The 24,023-nt window shown below is 33.5% G+C and overlaps 1 protein-coding gene across 2 annotated transcripts in view; it reads left to right on the top strand.

Annotated features, from left to right (window-relative positions):
* Window positions 1-24,023, top strand: part of LOC132698459 (sodium/calcium exchanger 3) — a 204,683-nt gene that overhangs the window by 107,005 nt on the left and 73,655 nt on the right. For both annotated transcript variants that reach the window (XM_060664525.1, XM_060664516.1), the window contains exon 2: window positions 16,878-16,969. In XM_060664525.1, the coding sequence (XP_060520508.1) occupies window positions 16,878-16,969 (92 nt within the window). The remainder of the gene's footprint in view (window positions 1-16,877; window positions 16,970-24,023) is intronic.

The raw sequence follows: 24,023 nt of genomic DNA, 5'->3' as shown, positions 1-24,023 counted from the left end.
CCTGAAGGACCGAGCAATTAATGTATTTGCCACTGCCTATATCTGTGATGGGTGGTGGTGAGACTGATGGGTGGTGGTGAGACAGCGTTCAGATATCTATTGCTGGTGTGTTGGGTTTCTGTAGACAGTGTGTTCCAAGTGTCCATGTTCGGCCCTTGTGATGTGTATATCTAGAAAGGGCAGGGAAGGGAATTTAATATTGGATGAATGTAATTCAGATGATCTAGGAATGGCAACAGCTCGTGTTTGCCAAAAGGCCATACAACAAATACGTCATCAACGTATCTTGTCCATAGTTTTGGCCTCAGATTTGCCGTCTCTATTGCTTCCTTTCCGAAGTAATTCATGAAGAGGTTGCCAATCACAGGTGAGAGAGATGATCGCATTGCTGCTCCATCCACTTGACATATTTTTTCCGTTATACGTAAAACAAGTATTTTTCAGGCAGTGCCTGTAGGATTCCAGTCGGAATATATTATCAACACATTTTTCGATCGAGTTTTAAATTCTAACGCTCAAAACAAAACACAAAGTTGAGGCCAGATTTAGACAAATTTTAGGATACCGAGAATATAAAGATATAAATGAACGATTCTATTTGCTTACTGTGGCGATGAGCAAACAGACTATTTCGAATCCGTGGCGAGAGGATGCCCGTCATGTTTGAATATATTTAGAGGACGGAAATCGAATCAGCACTGATATGTGCGTCGATCAAATGAATTTAGAGCCCAAATTGAAACTTTACGATGGACTAGTCCAGTAGTTAATGCACTTCGACCCATTTGTCTCGATACTGATGGTTTGCCGTTCATTATTGCACCCTCTATGACCCTGCAAGGGTAGGATGCGGATTTCAGATTGACGCAGCTACGGCTTTTGTGAAGTTTCGCAATTTGATCTCGCATTATTTTATCGTTGATACTTCTCGAGGTAGTTGACAAACACGATTTTAGCATTTTTATAAATAAATCTAAATTAATTATAAAGTTCAGTGCAGTTTTGAATTACATTTTGGTTTGTTTAAGAATGCTTTAGGTTGACCTATTTGAGTTTTGAATTAACTATTGAAAAACTATAATTTTTAGGCCCAATACTGTTTGAGAATATTTTTACGATTAAAGTTAATAATTTTGGGTATTAATTTTGTGAAATTATGCTAGTTGCCACGTTTAAAGGTACAACCAATTCATTTGAGGCTCACCTCGCAAATTTTGCCCTTGGTCCTGTAAATTATGAACACATTAATAGTATATTATGCAACAAGTGCGGTAAACGTCATTCGACTCACGAGTTTTTAATAAGCGAGTGAGTTAAAAAGTTTACCGAACGTGTTGCATACTATAATTTTTCTACGACCGTTAGTTTTTGGGTCCATTTTCGCAAAACAACACGAATGCATTCACATATATGACAGTCAGAATTGACAAACGTCAAAATTGAAAGCGTTGGAAATATCTCCGAAAACATCCGATTGCTCCCGGAAATGTCCGAAGTGGCTCGGATTCATGGGAAACGAAACTGACGTGGTAAAGTGAAGCTTCCCGCACGCTAGATTGGTGGCTAATTAGGTATTTTACTGGGAGTAGAAAAAGAACTTTATTTTTGGCACAACTTTCTGAAAATTCTAAACGGTTCATACATTTCGCTCTAGCAGGATTGCGCAATATAATATGTGATCCGGAAAGCAGAGAATACATCATTTCGCTAAATTTCATAGTATTTGCTCCATGAGAATGGAGATATTGCTATGAACTCAATTACAACCTTGTGATTTCTTTGCAGCAATTGAGTAAATAGTGCTAACATCAGATATCACAATCTAGTAACATTTTTTGTGGATTATCATTCAGATCAAATTGCTTCCTTACAATGATATTTTATGGACTGCTTCGTTCAAATAGCACTCTGTATTTATGATTAATGGAAACTTTCTGTGCTGTAATACCATTTACAAAGCTTCTGGATACCTTCTGGTCGGATGTTCATAAATCCAACTTGCTCATATTTCGCCAATCATCCTGTTGGCTTCTTCAGAGCTTGCTGATATATTGTTGAGGACTCTATTAGAATTTGTGAAACAAATTCTAACAATCTTAACCGCGACTCAGGTCTTTACCCAACCACAGAGTAAAATGCGAGGCAGTTTCAATTTAGCTCTGAAGTAGCCAAAAGGATGATTGGCAAGTTCGACTCAATATCAACCGACGCAAGAGGAATCCAGAAGTTTTGTAAATAGCAACATTATCACCAGTTATCGCATATATATTTACGGAAGCATTTGAGAAGGATGTTCTCGATACCTTCCATCTAAAACCGAAATTATGGAAGCGCTATGTTGATGATAATGTTGTTATTTGGCTCCATGATCGAGAATTCCTCCGAGATTTTCTTAGCCATTTAAACTCTATACACCCTCTCATACGTTTTACCATTGGATCATTATGTTTTAAGAAAACCTACGCACACAGATCGATAACTTAATGCATTGTCACATCGCCATCCGGATTAAAAATCATCAACACTCTTGTTTACACAGTCGATTAAAGCGATTCACATCGACTCTTCCCTATAACAATTTCCACATAAGAAATATTAAACGTGCCATCACAAAATACATTTCACCACAACCTTCCAATAGCAATGAGGCCGAAAGCAATCCCACACTTGCCATTGTTGTCTTTCCCTGCTTTCAGAAAACATTAATGATCATATACCAAAAGTTCTAAAGAAGTATAACGTCAAAACCAGATTTACCACTTGTCCAAAAATCTATCAACATCTTCGATGCGTCATAGACAAAATTTCGTTTAACCCATATTATCCCAATCATAACAAAAATAAAAAAATGCTTTTTTGCTCTGAAATGAGTTATTTTGTTGCACTTAAGAATACATTGCATGTGTCAAAGAAAAACTCGAAACATACAAAAAAATACTGGTGTGTAAACAAACCACTGGGAAAAAACATTAAATAATGTTTTGGGGCACATAAGATATAACATATAATTTATACATAAATATACAAAAAAAAGTTCAAATAACACAGAAAACAACTAAAAGTAGATTGTTTTCCAAATACAACCTGATTTGATACAGAAAAACGCATGGTAGCGTTCGGTTTCATTTTGGTGATATTTTGCAAAGAATGAAGTATATAAATACACATTACACTTATTACAAATGTAAATTTTGTGGCTGTGGCAGATTCTACATCTCCTTCGGGATTTATTAGCATGAACAATCATGAGGTGACCATATTTATCATAACGCACTTCATCTATGGCAGGTGCAAGATTTCTTTGATTAATTGTTTTATCAGTTTTTAAAAGTCGCAAAGCAATGTAAGATTTAAAATCTACCTGGAAAATCTTTTGTTCGTTGACAATATTATACAATTTCCATGCATTCCCTACTAAACTATCCAGTGGGTTCCAAACACCTGGCACCTGTACTGTAATTAACAATCCCGTTGTCATGTAAATCTGCCCCACCCCATGTATTGGGCAATTGCATAAGGTTGGGGTATATTTACATCTTTCGGTCCTTTTCTATTATGGCGTTTTACATTTTGGACAGGATTTACATTAGAAACATTACTTGGCACAGTTACAACTGGATCGTCGTGCCATCGGACATTAGAAATTTTTGCTTTAGATTGATATGCTGAAAGATAGGATCTGCTGTCTTTTTTCCCAAATGATTTACAATTTTCCATTGAACATCTATTTGCTCTGTTTTCCCGGATAGTACCTACAACAGAAAGGTCAAATTGAGGTTTATTTTGAGCACCACCATATGGAAGTGAATAAAATAGGTACCCATCATATGAACAAAGGCACCAAAGCTGCGACAAAGAGTACATTGGAGAGACCAGACGAAAAATATCTACTGGACTCGAAAAACATGAAAGAGCCTTAATAGTATGACACTAAACTCATCAAGAGTTGCCGATCAAAATCACGAAAATTCTTGAATGTAATCAATTCTTCTACCAACGAAAAATCCTGGAATCCATAATCTTAATATTCATTTTTACTGTTTTTTTTAAGTAACTTATTTGTCAAATTTTTGTGGTTATTTTTTATATATGTATATTACCTATGCATTTTTATTATCTGAAATAGAGAAAATCTATTCTATTGCAACCTAGAACCTCTTTTATGCAGAAATTTTGTAGTTCGTTACTCGTTAAAAAAAAAATACGCGCTTGTCAATCGAATTAACTTGCAAATGAGGACCTCCGACCAGTTTTACCAGGAATACATTTCACAAATAACGCCAGCGTTACTCAATGGCTTTTCTGTGTTGAAAAAAGCCCCCTTATTGCGAGCGTTAATTTAAACTTCCAACAAACCAATTTTTGCACCACAACATTTTCCAGTTCGGTATTTTTTACATGGGATAATAGAATACAAAATAAATCAAATAAAATTGTTAAGTATATACAACTTCACAATTATCGTCTGAAAGCATAGCTAAGATTTCATTTAAGAATAAAATACAGATAGACAACTTAATGCTAATGTGGCAAAAATGGATGAAAGATAAGTGTGATTAAATGGAGAACCTACATGAGGACTGTTTTAACCTACACCACCTACAGTTTTAATAGATGCGATGCGATTCTAGACAAAGGACATAAAAAATCTGTTTGCGAAGACTATATGACAAGGCTATTTATAGACGAGAAACCAGAAGAACTAGCAGCATACTAGCGTAGCATTGAATCCACTCGGGACCATCCATCCAGCAATTACGGATTCTAAAATGGCAGCCAATTACCGTTATAAATCACCTAGCATATAGCATACATCAAACTTTATGCATCTAATGAAGCGCAATTAAAAGGACAACTAGAACTTGTCTCTTCGTTCACAGAAACTGTCAAAGTGTCCCTTGGTATGGAAAAGTATGTATCAAAACTGCCAGGTGAAAAATACGGGGGTTTCTCACACAAAGGTTCAAAACTAGATTTAGGATGGTAAGTTGGAGCTCTACAAAATTTGAAGAGATTGGATAGACTGGTCAGTACAAGACTTACCAAACACCGGTTCCACCATCCAATGGGGTAAAAATACTAAAAGCACACGAATCTACTGGCAAATCTACTGGGATCTGGAAATTATCACGGACCGATAAACGGAAAAATACCGCCACCGTTGTTGACATCGCTGCGTCTGAAGACAGCAATTTAAGAGACGCTAGATTTAACAAATTCTTCAAAGGCATCGATCTAGCGCACGAAGTAAAAGAAATCGACTAGCTTGAAAGTGAAAAAATCAACCAAGGACCTTGCAAAAAACAGAAGAGGTATAACAAAATTTAAATATGGTATTAACTAAAATTTCATATTAATTAAGTACCTCTCTATATATAGCTATAGAAACAAAAAAATGTAAACCTACTTCTCTAAGAAAACAAACAGCTAAAAATGCCAGAACATTTTTTACATTTTTGGATATTAGTTTATTTGGAAAACAATTTATTGTAGCAGTCTCAAGGTTATTATATAGTTCATATATTATAACAAGACGGAAATCTAGATTAAATTTCGTAGACGTAAGAGTATGTCCATGCAAGCAGACGCGAACCTATTCACGACCATTTTTTGCTTTCTCTTTGATAACTGTTTTTTTATTAAATTCACAGATGCCTCCCCAACACCCAGATATTTAAGAATGGTAAACAGAATATTGGGACTAATGGTATCAAAAAGAGTACTCTCTGACCAGGGTTTTTTTAAGTGACTGTTTTTGAAGGAGCACAAACATCGAGATTGTTCGTATTCTCATTCAAGAAAGACACTTTTTCAAAAATCAATTTATGAATAGATGATCTATTAACTTCTTGCTGGTATGTGTCTTTCTGGTCACTATGTCGATGAAAAAGAAGAAGATTAATTATATAAATTAACAAAGTGCAATTTTGAAACGCTTAACAATTATAGAGTTTTACCTCACTTGGTCTCTCCCCCACTCTGTCTGTGGCTTTGTTTTCTACCCCCTTGTCTGGTTTGTTATTGCTATGAATGCGCGAAGGGAAGAAAATCTAATCCCAAAGATGGCGCTCGGTAATGCGGGAAAGTGCTGCTCGAGAAATGTGGTTGTTTGTGATTTCCGTCGATGTATGAAAGATATATTTTGATAAATATTAAAAATTGTATACGTAATAGCGATTGCCAATGATGTTTTTTCAAGTAACTTGCGCACCCTGTATCACAAACGAGACCTGACAGTCTCTCGATGCAGTTTACGATACTGTTTTAACCGAATTATCACATGATTTATAGTTTTTCATTTACGGGTAATAATTTCTTCACGAAAACTGCAATTTTAAGCGTCTTTTGGATTATTTGCTCATAATCGACACACTGTACATAATTGTAAAAATGCCGGATATAGAGTCTATAGTCTTGAATCTCACTCATTTCCTGGTCCGAGAATTTTTCAAATGGAGTAAATGGTTTTCGAGAAAATATTTTTTTCTGAAACTATGCAGTACGCCGTAGTAGTCAATGACGTCATCGCGTCTAGACCATCTGTAGCAGCATGTGTGACGAAAACCATAAATGCAAAAATTGAAGCTGTTGATGCGGTCTATAATATTGTTTAAAGCAGTTAGTAATATTTTCTACAAATTTTGATTTACAGCTAATAATTTACTCTGGAAAACAACACTTTTTAGGGTCATTTATATTTTTGTCCATAACTAAAATGCTAAAAATAAAATTTATAGTATTGGATCTTCCGCGTCTGCTGGTTAAAGAATTTTGCCGATCGGAATAACGGTTTTCCAGAAAATATTTTTCTGGAAACCAACATAACCCCAAAAAAAATTTCCAAATTTTTAAAAAAATACTTTGCGCTACTTGATCGCAGCCAGCTTTAATGGTTTAAATGTGGGTCTGGACTTCTACTTCTCTGCTAAATCTGAAGTCGGTAGCTGCAAATTTAGGACACCTATTACGTTTTATAATATTGCACGGTATATCACGAACACCCTGTACAATAGGTAAAAGCCATAAATGCGAAAGTCTTAGCTGGCTACACGAGCTATATTTTGGTGTAAAGCAAATTGACTTCTAAATCGCAGTCTTCTAGTTATGGTAAATTTTCAATAAAACCCCATTTTCAGTGTTTTGCCATTACTGGCCACACCCTGCACATTTTTAAAAAGTTTTCAGAATAAAAGTTTATAGCATTGCCGATCTTTTAATGCAAATTTTTTTAGATCTGGCACACCGTTTTTGAGAAATTATTTTTTTTAGATCCATGCAATCGCGGTTTTTAATTTTTTAAAAATACTTCCCGACCCCCCAGTCCACACGCTATTTGCTTGCAAATATGAAGTCGATAGCTTCAAATTTCGGACACTTATCGTGTTTCATAGCGCAAAATAGTGGAAAATCGCGAAAAAAAGATAGATGTCAATTTCTGATCGCGGCGATTTTCTATGGGCTTATGTGTATCATGGTCAGTTTAAAAGGAGCAAAGCTTCAGTTCCCTCACTTAAACAGTTCGGAAGTTATTCGCGTTTTTATGGAGCGACGACAGAGAACAGAGAACAGACAAAAAACTAAATCGTTTATTTTTCGACGCTGATTTCATCGGTACCAACGGCGACGCCGTACGATGCGCTGTTGCCGAGATATACGTTTCATCGATTATTCGAAAGTAACAAGAATAGTACTATACCTCAATGGCACGATTTGGCGAAATAAAAATATCAAAGTGGAAACCAAATCAAGAATTTATAAGGCAACGGTGAGACCAATTATGACATACACTGCAGAAACTCGACCTGATACAGCAAAAACCAAACAACTACCGAAACTAGAGTACTTCGCAGAGTAGCTGGAAAAACACTGTTAGACAGAGAGAGAAATGAGAGTATAAGAAGAGCGTGCAAGGTGGAAAATGTGAATTAATGGGCACACAGTAGAAAGAACGAATGGAACGAACACATCAGCAGTAAGGACGACAGAAGTGTAGGACGTTCTCGAAAACTTTGGTGCGACAACTTGGCAGTCTAACTGGCTGAAGAAGAAAGAAGAAGAAGAAGAAGATGACGAAAAAAAAAATCGTTACCTCACAAAACGGAAAATTTCGTTTCCCGGCAAATACGAGCTCACGCTCCTCCGAGTCTATAGTCACTTTTTATGTTGTATACGGAGCTATTAAATCTACACCGTATTGCTTTCTCTCGTTCACACCTAAGTGAATAATTTATAAGCGGCCTAAAAAGCTCTTAAAGCGCTACGGCTTTGCGATGTAGTTCTAATCGAGGGCACCGATTTATATGCCGTGGAAACGACTGATCTGCGGGGCACTGGTGGTGGTTACCGCAATATTTAGTCTCGCGTTCCATTGTGACCCTGTCTCGGCATAATCAGCTTTTGTCTGTAAAAGAGCTATTGTTTACTTTATGCAGTCGCGAAATCTATCGGCGATCATATTACGCAGCGTGGATCAGCCGGTTATGCGGTAATTAATAATAATGATAATAATAATAACCAGGATAATAAAATTTGAAGTTGAAAATGTATAATACATATATTTATTTATTTTAATGAGTAATTGCTAAGTTTTTTTTGGTCTAAACGCACGATGAAGAGGCGACATGGTTCGCATCTCAAACTAAAAAAATATCCTGAGTACCAAAGATTATTAAGATTCGTGAAGCGAACTTAATATTACTTAATAACACCAGACATCACAGGTAACATATATATCTTGCATAAAATCTGAAACTGAGTTTGGATTGGTACTAAAGGCAGGACACGCATAGTACCTCTTCCATTCTCTAGTGCTGGTTATTCCGATCGCGCAATGGATACTAAGGGCAGAGACACGCGAAGTATCCTGTCGCAAATAACCACACCGGCACTGAAGGGCAGAGACACGCGACAGTAGCCCCGACTTTCAACAAGCAAAGGAACAACGTTTAAAGTAGTTCCAAGAGAGAACACACTAATATTTAACCAAATTCCTTGGATATATTTGATAAATTAAAAATGAAACCGATCAATAAATAAATCATTTGGTACTTTGGCCAATAAAATGAAAACATCATGAAATGTGTGTACTCGTGAGAACACTCAAGTCTTCGCAATTTCACGTAACGCAAACGCAACCCGCAGCAGTCGAATGCACGGTCAACCGAGAAATGCCGCAAAGATATTTTTTAAAATGTTACTGAACCCCAAAACAATGTTTATTTTAAATGAAACCCTTCTACTAATCGATATTCTGACAGAGCGAGGGGCGAGAAATGCGGTTTTTTTAAAGAAAACATCTGGTTCACATCTGGTTGCTTATTGCGTCGTACGTACTAAAATTTTATAGGGTAGCTTAAAAAATATATGCATCTTACACTTTATTGCTCACCAGAAAACAATTCATTTACAGAGCAATGTGTAGTAACAAAAAAAAAGAAACAGTATGTAATATAATGTAACCTAACCTATCCTAGTGAGTAGTTCGAGCAGGTTGACAAAGTGAGCTCCAAAGAAATTAGAATAGCCATAGATCTTGAATCGAGCTAGCAACGACTAGACATCAAACATACATTTCTCAATTCCTTCAGTCCACAGTGCAATATGGTCCCACCGAGTTATACTAAAACCAAATCAATACTGAAATTACCGATTCATCACCAGTACCAAGTAATAATCGTGACTCCTTAACCTCTAAAGTTATATTATTAATCAACAGACAGGATATCCCAATAAGGCCTGTAGTTCTCACCAAGATTAATACTGCCTTTAAACCTAGATATGTTATCAAAAATTCATTCCTACTAATTAACACACACACGTCCGAAACACAATTACAATTGGAACATGCTATATTTATAGGCGAATTTTTTAATAGGTTTGTTCTTGCCGGAACACAGTGAAAGGTGTCTTTGGTGCGCGAATTGAGCCGTGGTACATGAATATCTAAATACTGTAGTAGATTCGGACTATCTATAATGTTGTGTAGCAATTTATATAGCAAGATAAGTGACACACATTCCAGGCTATTCATATTGAATTTTTCCAGGTATTCCAGGTATTCCAGGTATTTTTCCAGGTATGAATCTCGGTGGATATGCGCCTTCTGTATTGAACAACAGATACTTCAAAAACTTTTTCTGTACACCATCGACCGCCCAACTATGACAAGAGTAAATGGGATTCTACACCACCGAGGCCTATTTAAGTTTAGAAATGCAGGGCCTTCAAAGCAGCAATGTCGGTAAAAGAATTGCAGTTGCGTACTATAAAACCATAATTACAGTTAGCCTCAGATACAATGCTCGTTATGTGGTTCACGTATTTAAGTCTTTGATCGAAATGCACGCCCAGATCTTTAGTATCTGCAACACGTCGGAGAACAATATTTGAGATTCTATATTGAAAATCGATAGTTTCTTCCTTACGAGTGAAGCTTAGAACCTTACATTTATCTCAATTCATTTGAAATACACCAGTCAACGAGTATATCTACTGATCTCTGCAACGCAACACAATCAGCAATACTGGAAATGGAAGTATACATTTTTAAGTCATTCGCAAATAAACAGGTTCATTGAGATTTAAAACAACGTCATTAATAAAAATTAGAAATGGTAAAGGTCCTAAGTTAGACCCCTGTGGCATCCCTGATGTTGTGAAATATCTATTAGTTGTATACCCATTTTAAGATATGTACTGTGTCCTGTGTCCTGTGTATATACTACATCTACTTGTCCTTGACTGTCAAACTTGTCCGTAAACTGTACCAAGGGAATTATAGAAACCCGTGCTGTCTTGGGGAGATAATGCTTATGACAGAGTTAAAAATACGGTCATACAGAACGACCTCAAGTATTTTAGAAAAATTGCATAAGATTGTGATAGGTCTATAGTTAGTTACGTGATTTCTTTCACCACTTTTAAAAATTGTATAGACCTTGGATTCCTTCCAACATCTCCGATAAATTTTGGAGGAGAGCGCACGGTTAAATATTTTAAGTAAAGGCTTGGAAAAGGCACTAATACAATCTTTTACTAAAAAAGGAATTCCATCGGGTCCTGAGATCATTTTGTTTTTTAATTTGTTTGCGGCCTTTATTATTTCATTTTCAGTAACACCAGCTATCTTGCATTTTTTGTGCATTTTTGCTTTTTGTTTTATATATTTTATTACCTTTGATGTGTACCAAGCAGGATATTTATGAGTGTAATTTTTAAATAGAAGTGCATTTCGATCAAAAAGGACATACAATTTAAAAAGTCCCAATTTGTATTTAGAAAGTCATTATATAATTCAACATAATCAGCCTTACTGAAATTATAATGTTTGTGCATTGCCCCAGTTCCAAACTGTGACTCCCTTATTGTCAATTGATTGATACAAATAGTCAATGCGGGATGCTCTTGACTTTCTTTAACAAGAGGTACTGTATCGCGTGCTATGCTACAGTCAACATTAGATAATACTAAATCAAGAAGCCTGTCTCTGCTATTCTACCATACAATCGATAGTAAACCTTTTAAGGTCGTTGTTGCTTTGGTGAACATAATCAGGAAGTTGAAGTGCTTCCGAAAATGCAACATAACAATCTACGGCTACGGATGGTGGTATATGCAAGAGCGATAAAATGATAAAATTTCTATCGAAGTACGGTGTTTCAACAATTTCTGTTTTCATATCACTTCTCACCAAAAGAGCCACTCCACCTCCACGTGTTTCCTTAACAAGATGTAGACTGCAATTCTTTCTGAAAACATTATATACTGACGGAACTAGTTCACTAGAGTTCACCGATTGCTATAACCATGATTCTGATATAGCCACAATATGATATTCACACTGACCTACCGAACTAAAAAATTCATCCAGTTTCGTATCAAATATTTAATCCAGTAGCTTTTCTCGCTATTGTTGGTCTGAAGTTGGAAGTGTTTTGTAATGTTCTAACATAAGCCAGACTACCCTCTGATAGATGTGGTTGTTTTTTAGTTTGTTAGCCTTCTGGATCACACTGTGTACAGAACAATCGTCCGATAGAGTTATTTTTATTGGGCGCGGCTTGTCTGACCCAACACGTCCTAAAAGTATGGGTCCGATCGATTCTGCTTGTTGAATTTCTGGATCAATACAATCCAGAATAGATTTGACTACCTGTATATCGCTTCACTCACGTGCATCTGTTGACTGCTGCTGATAATAACGCTACGCTTCCGTTTATTGCGATCATGATCGATGTCCGGTCTGGCCACTTTTCCGATATCAGCTTAAACTATCATTTTTTGATCGAAGCATTTACATTTTCGTTTAAATATATTTCAAATACTAGTCAAAATCGGAGTCTTCGGGCTTTATAGTAACGAAAACCGTAATGAACTATTAAATATCGATAGATATAACCCCCTTTCTTACTCAAATAGTTGCCGATTTCGATAAGATCCCAGTCAGAATCGGCTTTTTCGAATCTTATTGTGCCTTTATGAGAGGCTTGTTTTTTAGAAATTGTGATTTATTATTATAGTATTATTTAAAGTTTGTTTAATTAAACTAAAACCTATATTTTATTTCTCGTGGCATTTAGCAAAAAACAAGCACATTTGATTCAACCGGAGATATGGGCCTATGGGTAGATATTTCCTATTATGTGACACACTTAAAATCTTCCAATTAGCATGTTAAAGTAAGAGAGTGAGTTGAAATCATTTGTACAGCTGCCTCTTAGGTAAAGAGTAGGGGCGTTTGAAAATTTCGATTTTAAAGATACCGTGGCATCTTCAGTGCAAATGTAAAAAAAGCTTATTTTGCGTATTTAGACACTTGTTGTGAGTGTGACTCCAGAGGATCTTCTAGAGATCTTGACATTCTGCCACCAAAAACCACCGTCTGCTCAGGGTTAACAAAATAATTTTTAACAAGCTTCCTTGCAGATGCACTCAATATAGTTCAAAATCAATAAAAGTAAGAGGTGAATAATTATATTAGTTTATGAAAACTATGGTGAATTTAAAAAATATTTGAAAAATAACAATTAACAAAAAATTATTTTTTTACGTCTACGTTAATAAGAAAGGATGTTACCTTACAAAAACAAAATTTTAACACAATTCGATTGTAGGTGCCATTTTTATTTTATGATAAACAATAGCTTGGCTGTTGAAACAATTAATTTGTCAGTAAATAAATAATATTTATGAATGTCGACAACATGATTCGCTAGCAATTGGAAACAATTTGACTGTTGAAATTACCACGGATGAAGCAAGCCGTCAAATTTCGCCCACTATTCGGGCATTTCCGCAACTTTAGTCACGGGTGTGAATATATCGGATATTTTCGGTAGATTTTAAGCACTGCTGGTACTTTGACATTTGTAAATTCTGACACACATCAAAAAAAAGTTGCAGCATGGGCATATTAATAAATAGATAGATAGGTAGATGGAATTTAATATTAATCTGAATTTGAATATTAAGTTGTCAAATCAATTCGCTGAAAAATTTATTGTTTTATGTCTGTGCTGTTCTAATGGTGTTAGTAAAAGGATAGTATGCAACCCATTGATAAACTTCACTCGTGCATTTGATCACACTCATGACTAATATGGCGTTTATCAAACTTCTGGCATAACATGGTTATAGATAAAATAAACAACAATAAACCACATTAGGCCTGTTTCAGAGACCACGAACTGTTTTATTCAAAAAATCCCATCTTTGTAGTTATTTTGTGAAACGCTTTTTAAAATATCATGCATAATTCAACCTTCACATCTTTAAATATTTAAATATTTCATGCAATGGTGCATTTTCTCTAGTATATCCTTTTTTATTTTTGTTATTTATGCATTACTAGAAAACAAACAATTCTGATTGGTTCGGTGTAAAGGAAGTAACCATCTTAAATAACTGTAGTAAAGTGTTAAGTATTTGAATAATGAAGACATTTCCAGTCCCTCGCTTGACGACAGAAAACGAGACGTTACACCGACTCTGAGCAATTTAACCTTACTTCCGGTGTATTTGTTTTGTTGGCGAAATTGCCTCAGCCGTTAAAATTACCTCAGGTAGAATTTATTTGGTCTCTTAAATTTTCATAGCCAAGAGTTAAACGATGGCAGATGAGCTCGTCTTTAAAGTACAAAAAAGCATAGTTTCGACCGGGCGAACTAACTCTTTTGTATTTTATTTTGCAATGCGACTGAAAAAAATGAGAGAATTCCAATGGAGAAAATTGTTTATCGGTACCATGTACACTGTGTGCCAAATAAAACGATACACTATATAATCTGGAATCCTATAGGATATACGAAAAAGAATTTGGTACAAAAGTTTCCTGGATTCTCCTGACGATCTAAAATATTATAATAATATAATAATATAAATACACGGTATCCCTGTATATTTCGACATTTTTGGAATCCTTGATTGGTCACTTCCTTAAGAAATTCCTATTCGAATATCACATAATTTAAGCAGAAGGTCAGGTTATATGTTTTCTTTTTATAAAATATAATACAAATCGCTATGTTTTTTTTAACATTAATTTGTATCTAAATTAAAAACAAGTAAATGTTATTTATACCGCTATTATTAATTTTTTATTTTTTTCTTATTCTGATGTTTTTCGTTGTTGTTTGTATTTAGTATCTTAATGAATTATGTATTTATCAAATAAAGCATTTATTATTATTGTTGTTAGTATTATTATAATCATTTTATTATTAATTAAGGTCTACCAAAATGACGATTGACGGACTTGGTTAGTTTTACATCAATATAAAATAACCCATTCGAACTTTTTATATTAATGTACCATCGTCAAAAAGTTTTGTGCAGCTTATGCCAACATATCGAACTTTTTAATAACGATATGACAGTGGCGCCGCAAACGGTTTAGCGATTATGTAAATTTGTCGCGAAAATGTCTGCCGTCGAATAAAATTTGCATTCAAAACGCAAACAAATATTGCGAAAAAAATGATTTGATTACGTTAAATCCGTTTTGAAGAGGAGATTGCTTGGAACTGCCCGGAATATGTTTGCTGCTCGTTTAAGACGCTAACCAAATAGATTGATATTTGTGTAGCTCGGTACACTTTTTAAATTTGAGCTTGTAAATGAACAACTAAAAAGTTTCCTTTTACAACATAAAAGGGAAAATGAAACAAACATTTATTTTTAACAATAAAGGCAGATTAGATTAGATTATGCCAAAGTTAGGGTTTTTGTATAACACAAGACTAAATAAGAAAAACAAATACAACAGACAAAATTACGACAAACAACAACTAACCAAAACTCACGTTTATAATTGACTTGAATTGAAGAATACAATTCTTTATCAGATCAAAATATAATATTCCTGAAATTTACGTAGTCATCATTTAACACATGTTAATAATAAATTCATTTCTTTGAAATTGCAAATCGCAACAAATCCTAGTGCTAGAATATTTCTTGCCCCTTATGTAAATTGAAATAAGAATTTGAAGAATTTTAATATATTGCATCTAAACATTAGAGATGATATTTCGAATCTAGATAGACTTTTGTTGGTTAATGTCTCATTTAAGGTGCAAGCTGCAATTGTTGGTCATATCTGCCAATCCTTATAAATTGTTCTTGTAGGATAGACGGTGCAGATCAAAGCATTTCTTCCAGCTCACAAAAGAGCGTTGACTTTGACCAGGTTAGCAGATTATTTGAAATGGAATGATATTCAAGATATTCATGACCCTGGATTGGCAGTTGATTTTCTCATTAATGTTAACTAATACTGAAGATAAATTTCAGGAGATATTAGCTTTTAATAAGAACCACCGTAAGTTAAAACCATGGATTACAAATAGAATAGTTACTTCTATAAAAACTAGAGACAAAATGACAAAAAAACTTACCAGATTATCAAATCAACATATGAACAGATTTTAAAAATTATCAAATTTTGATTATTTGATGCCAACTAGTAACTAAAATCCAGTTTCAGTCCAGTTCATTGGTTTGTTATGAAAAAAATACAGTGTAGCTCAAAAAAACGTAACCAATGAAACATACTTTTTTTTTTAAATTTAAGCCGCTATCTTCTTCAACTAAACGTAATAGTATCTTTAATTTTTTAACATTTCTAAAAAAAAACTAGTTTTCGCACTTGCAAAAAAATGATGATAGCGAAATTATTTTTGAAGACAGGTCACTCATTAGCGTCATTCGAAGGTGACTTAATAGGGATTTACAATAAAATTTCAATTAGATGCTACAGGGTGTTTAAAATAAACGAATATATTTGGACTATTTTAAATTTGAGAAGCCAGGAGTTTCTAAACTTGGAGATCAAAAAAAAATATATACTGTTTCAAAGAATTTCATATGCTTTAATACGAGTTTAAATTGATTAAAATTTATTTCTGCTTTTTAGATTTACCATTGTAAAACAACTAGACGAGTCAAATGAACTTTTTTTTATTACTAAAACCAAATAGGCTTATTGACAATTAGCAATTCAACACATATTTTTTATTTTTTAGTAAAATATAAAAAGATGTATTCCTCATTAAGTTACGTCCACTAAAAACATAAGCGTAATAAAGTTATTTAATAAGATTTAAATCTTTTTATATGTTCGAAATGCTGATCCACACATTTTCGTAGCCTTTAAACGTACCTTATTTAGAAAATAATGCAATATGGAAAGATCGCAAAATTTATCATATTCACCGAGCGACATTTATTTATTATCTTACACAATCCGGGTCTCCGTTTTTTTTTCTTAAAAAAAAAACGAACATAAAATAACAGGACGAAAGTCCGCAAAAATCCTTTGCATAGTTTTATCCGGCGGGTCGCGACGAGCCCATTATCTGAAATTCAAATTTACGTTTCAGGAAAGTTATAACGCTGACGATAATAGAAGAGGACAGCTACGAGAAAGACGTCCTGTTCTACGTCCAGCTAGGTGAACCGCAGATGTCCGGTGGTAAGGCAAACGAAGGCTGTTTCACTGTTTCTTGTCTCCTCATGTTGATTCTTTTTCATATCTTCTACTGCACTCTCTTCGTCGTGTGTTGCATGTTCAGTAAGTAATAACCGTGACTGTGTTGTTAAACATTGCACCAATTTTTTTCCTTCAAGCGCACGATTTTTTGAGATGGTTGATGTGCTTCGACAATTCTGAAAAGACGCTATTGTTTTTACTCACTTATTTATACCTGTTACTTTTAACTCCTCAAGCTAGTTTCATAATAATTAAGAGTACCGCATATTCCAAACGGGGTTTATATTTAATTATATTTGGAGTAAGATATTTCACATCCACTATACCAATTTAGAGGTTTGAGCGAGCAATAGATGTGACCATCCTTAAGTTTACAAGATGGAGAAAGTAATAAAAGGAGAGTAGCCGAACCCTATTCACTTTTTGGTGTATAGTGTGAGTTTCAAAGCAAGGTAATACGCGTAACAGCAGAGCTAAATGATTATCAACCATGCAAAATTAGCGTCCGCTTTCTTCTTATCTGTGAATTTGTGCAAGGTAAGGTGGAACAAGTAGAGAACATGGCTGTTAAAATCATTCTACTTTCGAAATAAGTGCTGCCATCTATTGTTTGATACCCTTGTTACCTGTACCACATGTGTTTGTCACTTCTAGAGCAAGATCATCAGCAAAAATAAATCCATTTATATTTATTGAATCTGCAAAGATTTTTATTCCATTTTCGGCGTATAATTACGTTCAACATAATATATTTTATAAATATTTACCTTTTAGTCTTTTTTTATTATTACTCTCTTGACCTTGGCATCGGGGCGAGTGAGGATAAAACCATGGTGAGAAATTACTTTCGCAAAAGTAATAGGATATACCGCAGAGAGCCTTGAAACAAAAAAGCTTTAGCTATGGAAAACCTTAAAACATTCCTCTGCACGAAGAAGAAAAACTCGCAATTTGGCCTGTCCCGGAAAGAAGACAGAGTGTACAACCATTTAGATATACTTAAAAAAAAACTGTAATTGAACTTGGTTTGCAGAAACGTCCACCACAAATTTGCAACCTGGATAGAAGCAGCCTTAGCACAGATCCATCAAAAACAAAAAAATGTCCCAAAACGAGAGCCCCATCGACAAGAAGAAATTACGATACTTAAGCCTTCATTTCACACCAGCCACATACCTCAACCATTGGATCTGTGCGTATTTAAATCAATCAAGATCCGTTGGGATGCCAAACTTGTTGAAAGGAAAGAAAAAATGTAGGGGTTGCTGTAATTAAGAGTTTGTTTTTCAAGATGATTGGGGAGATATGGACAGAAACCAGGCCCGACATATTAATAAGTGTCTCTGGCTGCCTGTCTATCTGTCTGTCTTTGTCTGTCTCAGTCTTTCTCTGTCTGTCTGCCTGTCTGTCGGTCTTTGTTTGTCTGTCTCTGTCTGTCTTCCTTTGTCTGTCTCAGTCTGTCTGTCTTTGTCTGATTGTCTCTGTCTGTCTGTCTCTGTTTGTACTTTTATTAAAGTTCCGTTGAATAGGAATGTTATTCAACATTCTCAAAAAAAAAATGTTGCTAAAGTTCATAAACCTGACTCTGGCAGAAAGAAAAAACATTATTAAGGTTTCAGTCAAGCTCTGAAGAAGCCAACATGATTATTGGCGAAACGTCACCAAAAACCTACGCAAGAGGAATCCAGAAGTTTTATAAAAAGTATTACAGTAGTCTGCGGAAGTTTTTTTGAAAAATTATTAAGGTACCAACCACCTTCGAAGCATGGCCAAGTTCAGATTGACAAGAAAATATTTCCATAACATCCCAAAAACACGAGAGATTCCGATTGTCGTTTGATTTGATGAGGTGTTATTGTTAAAATCAACCAAATGTGAAAACAACCCTGTTTCGAAGAAAAGAAAACGCGTGTGCTTAGGAGAAGAGGGATTGACAAAATTTCAAGTCAAAATACAATAACAACAAAGTAAACCGAAAAATAAAATAAAAAAAAAATAAGAAAGTTTGTTAGTGAAATATATCTGAAAGCAGTGATAAAAATTTTTAGCACGGTGGTTCGAGTGAAGAAAGTGACGGTCTAAATAAATACAAGTGATTGGGACTAGTCGAATAAACGGAAAAAAGAAAGTATACAAATATGTTTGAATGGAAAACAAGTTCTTAATGATGATGAATCAGAAGTAATAGATTTAAAAAGGCTCACAAATAAGTGCCATTTTATTTTTCACCCGCACTGTACTACTGTCGGGCATAGACAAAAAACTGCCTTTCCCGAAAATATCAAAAACGACTGATCACGAAACGTATGTTTTTGAGGCAGCTCCTGAAGTGTCTGAAGCATGAAAAATACATGTTTTTTTTTTATTATTCATTTTTTCGATCAACATTAATTAAATATTTTTAGTTTAGTTCGTATGAATTCATGTTCTATCAATAAATATTTATGTAGTAAAAATATTATATTTTTTTCGACCCCTAATATATATTTTGTATCTCTAATTTTTAAATAATTAATTAAATTAAAGTAGAAAATGACAAATAAAAAATATAGATATGTATTAGGTACCATTATTTATTTTCTTTACTTGTCTAATGGCAAATAGCATTTAATATAATGAACTATTAATTTTTTAGGATAATCTAGTTTTTTCAAATAGCACCCTAGTGGGAACAAAAGCTTTTTTGAACCGGTACTTTTTTTGCAACATTTTGAAGCCAAAATTTTCAAAATCCGTTCAAAAATAATCTCACAAGAAGGAAAAAACCAGATATGTGAATACATTTTTATAAAAACAAAACATTATTTAAGTGGCTTTGATTCTATTCATTATTAATTGTAAAATCGGTAAGATTAAAAATGCAGAAGAAACTCTCGACAACCTCATGCAGTAGAAAGAAAAATCCGATTAGTAAAAAAAAAAATTTAAAGGAGAGTTTTTTCTGAGATTCAAGTATTACAATTTTTTGTTGAAAGTGTTTTATTATGGTAAAAAGTTGATATAGTTTTGGAATACGGGGATACAGTCAAAAACTGAGGTAAGTGTTGTATATATTCGTAGGTAGGTTTTTATAAAAATGTATTTACTTATCTGGTTTTTCCTTCCCGTGACCTTATTTTTCAAAGGATTTTGAAACTTTTGGTGTCAAAATGTTGCAAAAAAAGTACCGGTTTAAAAAAGATTTTGTTCTCACAAGGGTACTTTTTGAAAAAACTAGGTTATCCTAAAAAATTAATGGTTACAATTTTTCCCATAATCAGGTGGCGCGGTAAATTGTATTTATGATGGTCACAGCCTCCTAGATACAATTTTCAAAAATTAAATAAAAATTTAAAAAAAAAAAAAAGAAAAAACTCCTATCCTACGTAGAACAATCTCCTGTATCCAAAAATGCAAAAAATATAGGGTGTGCTATTTACAATTCGAATTTACTGTCGTTTCCGCTCAAACCGGAATGGAACCATTGACTACATATTGTCAAAAAATTAAACATTCAGCCTATAATATTTCTTGTGTGTAATCTGCAAAATTGGCAAAAAAGGGTATTTTGAATAAATAACTATTACTAATACGTAAGTGGGTGATCACAATAATATTTTCATAATTGTTTAATTATCAACTATGGAATATTCCGTTCCCACTTTCTCCACTTTACCTTAAATATTGTGTTGTGTTACAGGCGCATTTATTATTTATTTGTTTGTTAACGTACAAGATTTGCTATGACTTAGGATATTGCTATATTATACTATATTGACTACAAGATTGTTCTCAGTATTTTGTGGACAAGATAAAAGGTTTTCTAATTATTTTCCTTTATTGAAATAACTTTCATACTATGCAGATGGAACCAGAAGTGATAAAAATTGCATTTTTTTTTAACGGAATAGAATAACTTTAAATGGCTATATTTTAACTTACCAGAGAATTTACTTTTCAACTACCTATCGAATGGTGCTATGGTTTTTGGGTTCTATCTAAATAAATGATAGATAATGAATTGAGTTTGCAAATTTAGTCTGGTTTGCTGTAAGTTCCATTTATCGGGGGGCCTATAATCTTAGTTATTTAATTTTATTTTATCACCACCAACACCAAAATAACAACGATCGAAATTTCAATGGCAGAGTTAAACAAATCTGGTAGTCTCAGAAAATTATAAGATATTTCTATTGTAATAATACTTTTATTTTCCATACAGACAATTTGTGTAGGAAAAATGTTTACAATGACCAGTACCGACCAAATGTATAGAGACACTAAATATATATATATATATATATATATATATATATATATATATATATATATATATATATATATATATATATATATATATATATATATATATATATATATATATATATATATATATATATATATATATATATATATATATATATATACATATATATATATATATATATATATATATCCGGGATATCATCATCCGTTCGCTCGTTGAACTCCGACTGGAATCCTGCATCCAACTGGAATCCTGCAAATCCTGCATCCGACTGGAATCCTGCAGACGTTTCGCCAAAATCTCACTTGGCATCTTCAATGCTCGCGCTCCGAAAACACTTCGAACATATATATATATATATATATATATATATATATATATATATATATATATATATATATATATATATATATATATATATATATATATATATATATATATATATATATATATATATATATTCTCACGTATTGATTCACGGATGGAAAAATGTGATGACACTATACTCCGGGATATCATCATCCGTTCGCTCGTTGAACTCCGACTGGAATCCTGCATCCAACTGGAATCCTGCAAATCCTGCATCCGACTGGAATCCTGCAGACGTTTCGCCAAAATCTCACTTGGCATCTTCAATGCTCGCGCTCCGAAAACACTTCGAACATATATATATATATATATATATATATATATATATATATATATATATATATATATATATATATATATATATATATATATATATATATATATATATATATATATATATATATATATATATATATATATATATATATATATATATATATATATATATATATATATATATATATATATATATATATATATATATATATATATATATATATATATATATATATATATATATATATATATATTCTCACGTATTGATTCACGGATGGAAAAATGTGATGACACTATACTCCGGGATATCATCATCCGTTCGCTCGTTGAACTCCGACTGGAATCCTGCATCCAACTGGAATCCTGCAAATCCTGCATCCGACTGGAATCCTGCAGACGTTTCGCCAAAATCTCACTTGGCATCTTCAATGCTCGCGCTCCGAGTGTAGATTGAACCAATTATTGACAACACAAAATAAAACTGTGAGCTTTATTTTCCAAATGAAATTCGGTTACAAGACATTAAACACCTATTTAGGTTCAAAATTAATAATACACTTTTTTGTAATGTCTTATTAGAGTTTAGTTATTTGCATTTGCTAGTCATAAGTGAAGTTTTCTGTTTCTATTCTCGCTCGTGTGTATTGTTTCCTTTCGTAATTTGTTTTATTTCCTATTTGTCACTATTTTCATTTTTAATTAAAAATTGCGGATGAAATTTTTTTTATTTAATTTTTGTGTGTTTTGTTTGTTTGTTGAAAACATACCTATTAAGGATAATTCTGGTTTCCACTGGATAGCTTTGATCAAATCCCAAATGCTCTTCATGAATTTAGTACGGAATCGGGCACTTTACATTATTAATTATTTCTCAACACACGTTGCTTGTTTTTCAGAATGTCTAAAAAACAACACACCTGATTTTTGAAAGAAGCAAGATCTTATTGGTCGAGAACGACATATGTGTGTGTTGAAACGTCTTACTTATGGACATTTGCATATCCCTTCTCATCATTTTTTGACGTCACCTTCAAAAGTGCCTATATTATCAGCACAGGCAGAGCATTTACATACCATTTTCTCCCCTTAACGTGAGGCATTTCTTGTAAGAGTTTTTAACGATCGATTCGACCTTCAAAGCTTTAAGGTTTTGGTACTAATTAAATTTATTAAATTTAGTGCTTGATGTCGATTCAGAAGTGTGAAGCTGGAATTACAGCCTACATTATTAAGTAACTCTAATATGTTCGGCAGCTTTAGTGTTTGAATTTAGCCTTAATCAAATAAGGGGTGCAAGGTCTCGAATAATTAAAGTCCTTTTCAGTAAAGAACCTCTGGGATAGATTAAGTGGTAACAAATTACAATTCCGAGATCTACAAGGTGTTCCTAAAATAAGACTTCAATATTTTAACCACGTATTCTGTGACCTAAAATAAGGGTAAAAGTTAATATAAACTAGGGTCCAAAACGTATTAGTTTTTAACACAGGTGGTGTTAAATTTGAAGAGGTGGTGGCGATTTTTTGAAAATATTTTCGAAACACGTAAATATTTTTAAATAAAATTTGGAACAGTTACTAAACTTTTTAGGTCGAATTTTCGTAATTTGGACTGCAGAATTGAAAAATCTGAAGTTTTCTACGTAAATAAGGTATCCTTGTCGCACCTCGCTAGAACACACCGTTCTGAGAAAAATGCTTTTAAAAATTTAATTACAAATTATTTTTTTTATTTAAATGTTTACAATCGAGGTACAGATAATCATTAGTAAGCCTTGGAATTTAATGACGCGTTCAATTTGTTTGTGTTGCTAAGTAAATAAACATTGTTCATTGTTTGTAAAAAATTGTTTTTACTTGGATTGTTCTTCTCAATCCTTTTATTAACGGAAGACAAATCACACTATCAACTGTAAAGCTAATTATTCTAATTAAAATTATAAACTTTACATTTTGGATTCTATTTCAACAATTAAATATGTTATTACCTAATTCTAGTCCAAAGGCACCGAAATAAATAGGTGCAAATGATCACCTGAAAATGTCGATAACAGACAAGAAGGGACAATAGAGATTTGAACATTTTACTGCACGTGGAGGAACACAAGAAGAACCTTTTAAGGGACAAGGAGGCCTTTAAAACCAA

This window comes from Cylas formicarius, unplaced genomic scaffold (assembly GCF_029955315.1).
Source record: "Cylas formicarius isolate icCylForm1 unplaced genomic scaffold, icCylForm1.1 PGA_scaffold_10__41_contigs__length_53128322, whole genome shotgun sequence".
In the NCBI taxonomy this organism is placed as follows: domain Eukaryota; kingdom Metazoa; phylum Arthropoda; class Insecta; order Coleoptera; family Brentidae; genus Cylas; species Cylas formicarius.
This window is presented reverse-complemented; position numbering and strand designations above follow the sequence as displayed.